The 6000-nt window shown below is 37.4% G+C and overlaps 1 protein-coding gene across 1 annotated transcript; it reads left to right on the forward strand.

The window, feature by feature from the left end:
- The first annotated feature begins 4621 nt into the window (after window positions 1-4621).
- On the forward strand, window positions 4622-5599 carry LOC110114696 (uncharacterized mitochondrial protein AtMg00810-like). Its single transcript, XM_020847649.1, has one exon. The coding sequence runs from the start codon at window positions 4622-4624 to the stop codon at window positions 5597-5599; it is 978 nt and encodes a 325-aa protein (XP_020703308.1).
- Window positions 5600-6000: the final 401 nt, after the last annotated feature.

A 6000-nucleotide genomic window follows, 5' to 3' on the forward strand; every position in this document is an offset into this window, starting at 1 on the left:
GATCTTATGGGTATGGATATGAATGTGGATCGTATATTTAGCCTATTTTACAGCTCTAGGTCCAGGAGAAAATTAAACCCTTTACTGTGCCTTTTTAAAGAAATTATAGCTGCCAATGGTTGCCCAAATGACTCAGATTTATGGAAGTTATAGATTTGTTATTGTTGTGTATGGATGAAATAAATTCAACCACCAAACCTTTATCAGCTTTTAGCTTGATCAAAGTTTTAAAGATTTATTCGCAAATCGAGCTTTTAAAAAATGTAATCCCAAGGGCAAAACAGTAAGTTAATGTTTACTGATTTCTATAAATATGAAAGAAACAATTTCAAATAGCTTTTGTAAAGAACATGAAATAACTAGAACACATTCACGTGGTTTGAGTTCTTACGAATTCTACATCTACAAGGTAACCTCGTTCTTCATTTTTTATTCAAATATGTGTTTGGAGAAAATATGATATAAGACATATATATATATAAATCATTAAATTGTTTTGGACTTTTATAACAGCAGGCTATAATCTGCTGAACCAAATAATAGATCGACATCCTATGATTAGTTTGTTGGTGTTGTTTATTGTTCTATTGGTTTTGGGCCATGTTTGGGTTATCTTGGTTTTGTGTTTCTTGTTTGGTATGGGTGGTGGGTTAGTATCTCGAGTGTTTGGCTAGTTGATGTAGCTTTTGGGTTTCCTGTGTAGTGTTGGGCCTTTGGTGCTGATCTCGTACGTGGTGGGTTTGGGGTTGTTTTTGGGTGTAATGTTGGGGTTCTTGTGGAGATTCTAGTTGTTGGCATTTTGGGGTTTCCTTTGCCCTGTTAGGTGGTTGGCTTTTGCTTATGGTTGTTCTGTTAGTGCGGTTTGTGTTCTTTGGCTATCTTCTGATTTCTTGTTTTGTATGGTTGACTATTTTATTAGATTTTTGCGAAGTTGTTTGCAGGGTTTTGCCGGTTGGGGGTGCTGGTTGTGCGTTTGAGTATTTGGTTCTGCCTTTTTTTTTTGAATTTATGTAGGTCGTCTCTTATTGGTAGTGGATTGTGTGGTTCGTGGTTCGACTTCTCTGTGTGGCCTTGTCTACCTCTATTAGACGCTTCTTAGTTCATTCAAGCTTTGGCTTGATTTTGGTGACTCCTTTTTCTCTGGTGCATTCATTGAAGGTCTTGCTTGGGCTCTTTTTGAGGGATGGTTTCTTGCTTCCTTGATTTTTACTGTTTGCTTTTGCAATAGATAGGATCATTAGCTCATTAGATTTTCTTTTAAATGATCGCGTTATTATGGCTTTGTAGAGCATCTGATCCTCTAAGGACCTATAATTTCTTTTTATTATTAACATGCAGGCCCCTATGTATATTTTAACTTTTTTTTTGGAAATAGTAAAATTCCCAACTACAGAGATCTTATAACATATCTTTAACAATAGACGTAAAAAACAAATGCTAATAGCACCAATTAACTCCACTAACAGGATCTAAAAGATCTTTAAAAACAGGTCCTGTAGGTAACTAAAAAAAAGATATTATGTAAAACAAAGAACGAAACACCCAAATTCGGAGCTGCAAAGAAATTCACCAATCTTTCTAATCTAAATGGGAGAAATGATATATGTGTTTCAGCATATATATGGCTTAATATTGCAAAAGGAATAAGTTCATATAGCACAAACCCGACTTCCCACCGACAATCACGTTCAATTTTCTATCACGAGGAAGAAGAACAACGCTGAGATGAATAAGAAGGGTTTACCTTCTTTACATACTCATAAATCCACCGATTTCATCTACCCATTTTCTTCTCTCTCACACAAGAAACCTAGCACCGTAAGCCCTAGCCCCTTTTCTAGCAAAACCCTCGCTCTCACACCCGAAGTATTGTCCAGAGATAAAATTAAAGAATTTGATTGATACTCTTATGCAGATATATATTTACATAATGATTTTTGTCATGACCTTGACCACTGCCCTTCTTTGATTCTATATAATTCTTTTTCAAGAGACCCTTCTTGCTATAGCTCTCGTTCACAACTTTTCCTCAACCTGAAGTAGACTTTCCTCACTTAGATTTAGATCTTCATATGCTTGGATTTCTCTCTAAACCCCTTCCTCTTGATTCAAATTTAGAACATAATTTGAAGATTCACCGTTCACCCTCCCACGAACCTCTTCATTAAGCACTAATCTCACAATATCCTCAAGTTTAAATTTAAACTTCCTGAAGAGTTACTCACAATAGAAATGCCCTCACCTCATCATCAAAATTGATGCCAATTGAACACAATTGACTCATCATAGTGTTTAGGTTATTCAGGTGCTCTTCCATTGGAATATTATACATTATCTTCATGTTGAATAACTTCTTCATCAAGAACACTTTGTTTGAGGCTGATGACTTCTCATACATCTTAGTCAGTGCGACCATGAGATTGATTTTAGTCTTCTCAATTACAATGTTGAATGCAATAGATGATAAAAGGGAAAGTCGTATCAAACCAACTGTTATTCAGTCAAGAACCTCCCACTACTCCATAGTCATATAATCCAACTTCTTAGTGATCCCTTTCAACGGTAAATACAATTTCTTCTGATACAACAAATCTTCAATTTGCATCCTTGAGAATGTAAAATTTGAACTATTGAACTTCTCAATCATATAGCTTACTTTGTCGGTACGTAATTACTCGAATTCAAAATGAACAACCTCGCTCTGATACCAGATGTTAGGGATGGAAGTAAAACACCACTATGAAACAAATAAGAAAGTAAAAGTAGCGAAAATAAAAAAGACAATAAAATTTAACATGAAAAAATTCAAAATAGAAAAAAAAAAACTACTAAGCCACACCACACCAAAAAACCCACAATGAAAATTGTGAGAAATAAGTACATATCCGTCTTCTCTATCTCTCTCACCTTGATTTTCTTCACTCTTACACTGTTCTCTCTAAAATAAATAAATAAATAAATAAGAGAAGAGAGACAAGTTATTAACACCAACTAATGTCACACTCAAGAAAAAATGAGAAAGATAACTGTCCAGTTAACCTCGAAGCTTTGCGTCACTAGTTTGAAACACTACGATGCTTAAACCTCTGATCTCGTTCCATCTGATGATGCTACGGCGCTCAAACCCACATTTTTGCGCCACTACGTAGTATTACAACACCAAATCTAGAGCTCTGTTGCGCCCTTCTTTCTTTTGTTTCTCCCAGCAAACTCTACAGTGTTAGGGTACTTGGGAACACAATATCGGGGCACTTGGGTAGTTGGGTACAAAACACTAAGATGTTTTATGAAAAAAAAAAAAAATACTTTTTATGTGCAAAGCTCCTGAACCCAAGCAGGAGGAGGACCCTCGCACCCTCTAACAAGCACAATAAATTGAACAGAGATCCGAGGTAACAATATAACCCGATTGATCAACACAATCAGATTCCAGACATAACTAACAAAATCCTCTTACAATTTATATTTTTTCCTTTTTGAATGTTGATATCCTTTTTGTTTATTCTTACCAAGTTTCATCTTTAACTTGTCTTCAATTTTTTTGTCTTAATTGGCATGCCCTATAATGAGTGGGTTCCTATGTTATATATTCATGCGCATCATATATATAAGACTCGAATTTAAATTTTTTTAGTTGATAGTCAAAATTCTCAATTAGCCTCCTCTGTTTATAGAATGAGAGATTTCGAAGATGATGATTATATTAAGTTTGTCAGTTGGTTGAAATTGCGAAGAAATTGTAAAGAGCAGATGACTGTGCGGATTGGGAGCGCATAGTTAATTGCCGGAGTACACATAATGTTCACACTATGGCAGATTATTCTTATTATAAAAAATATAAATTAAGAGAGAGAGAGAGAGAGAGAGAGAGAGAGAGAGAGAGCTTTTCATAATTGCTGATTTGCTGTTACAGAGAGTTTATAATTGTCAAAATTACACTATTTAATTCCTCGAGTAGGCTTACATAACGAGCGTTTTGGTAGGTCTTCGGTCTAGCAACTTCAATTTAAGCAAACTATGAGGATGCCCTTTGGACTACTTAATATTTATAAATAATCCTCATATTTTAAACAGCATACAAAGTTAGTTCCAATTATAATTTGCACATCAAAATCGTAGGGTGTGTAAATATTCAAATTGATCTTCCAAAACTAATAAGACCTGGTGCAATAGCGAAGATCATGCATGCATCTTTTTAGGGGTGTCAAAAACGGGTTGTGGTTCGGGTTGAAGCCCGACAATGATCCGCTTCTATTCCCGCTTTTACAAATGGGTCAGATTCTTAGACCCAAACCGAACTGCCTCGAGTCCGGGTCAACCTGACAAGACCCGACTCATGCGGTTTCACGGGCACATGGTTCGCTAGTGGCACACAACTTTTGCAGGCAAGGTCGCCGACTAGGTCGCGAGGGCAACGTTGGGCTACCGGTGACTGCCGTCTTAGGTCTTAGGGCAGCGCTGGGTCGCAGCTGGTGTGCAATGGCAGCGGTCACAAGACGACAACAACGAGCTTGATATTCCGAGGCAGCACTGATGAACGAACCAAACAACCGATGGTCAACATGATTGATGAGGACGTGATTGAGTCTATTTTTTAATATACGTTGATGACATACTGATAATGGGAAACAACTCTCAACATATTGATGGCTTGCTACAACAATTAAACCAAACATTTCGGATGAAGAACCTGGGCTCTCTAGCTCAGTTTCTCGGAATATCTGTACAGCACACAGAGAAAGGGCTCATACTACATCAAGCAACATATGCAGAACAAATTTTGAACAAAGCAGGTATGTTCAACAGCAAGATGGTCTCTACACCCATCAGTTTCAAAACTGATAGACAACCAGATTCTCCGGCATTTGACAACCCAAAGCTCTATCGTCAACTAGTGGGTGCACTACAATATTTGACATTAACAAGACCAGACATTACCTATGCTGTTAATAGAGCTTGCCAGCATATGCATCAACCGACTGTATCTAACTTTGAATTCCTGAAAAGAATTCTACGCTACATAGCCGGTTCCAAACAAACAGGAATTCCGATTGGTGCAGAATCATTGAAACTAAGTTCCTACACCGACTCCGACTGGGCCGGAGATTCACAAGATAGGAAATCCACAACAGGATATTGCAATTTCTTGGGATCTACTCCAATCTCATGGTGTGCAAAGAAGCAAACCACAGTGGCGAGGTCTTCGACCGAGGCCGAATACAGAGCCATTGCGTTAACAACCACTGAGATCATTTGGCTGAGGCGGCTACTTGAAGAACTAGACTGCATACAGGCAAAACCGACACCATTGTATTGTGACAATACTTCAGCTATAGCATTAGCAAATAATCCCGTATATCATGCGAGAACAAAACACATAGAAATTGATTGTCACTTTATACGAGAATGCATCAAAAATCAGTTCATACAAGTGCATCACATTGCTTCCAAGGATCAGATAGCTGATTTATTTACCAAGCCTCTTTCCATTTCTCGCTTCAAGCAACTCATTACCAAACTAACAGTTCCGACTGAACCATTAGTTTGCAGGGGAATGTTGACAGCTCAGCAAGAATGGAAAAACAACGAAAACAAATAGTTTGTTTACAGCCGCAAAAGCGGTTATTTCCGTTATCAGCCTATCATGTAACTCAACTATAAATACTCATGTAATAGCTGAAACAGGGCAATGAAAAATATTTTCACCTCCACATTTCTCTTCTTGATTTTCTTTCCAACTGAAGCTTAGAGCTTCAGTTCATAACTGTTTGTCTCATCGACACATCAGTTTTCAGAAATCTCTAAGCCAAACTCAACCCGGTTCTCGGTTCGGGTTCAAGTCAACTCAAACCCGAAATTTTCAGATCAAATTTTCAGGTCATGACGAATATTGACACCCTTACTTTTTGCATAAGTCAAACTAATCAACTTGTCATGAAACGTAATAAATCAAACCACCTAGGTCTTTCTTCCCCAAGGAAAAACAAAAGAAGAAGCTAA

Source organism: Dendrobium catenatum, unplaced genomic scaffold, assembly GCF_001605985.2.
Source record: "Dendrobium catenatum unplaced genomic scaffold, ASM160598v2 fragScaff_scaffold_621, whole genome shotgun sequence".
Taxonomy (NCBI): Eukaryota; Viridiplantae; Streptophyta; class Magnoliopsida; order Asparagales; family Orchidaceae; genus Dendrobium; species Dendrobium catenatum.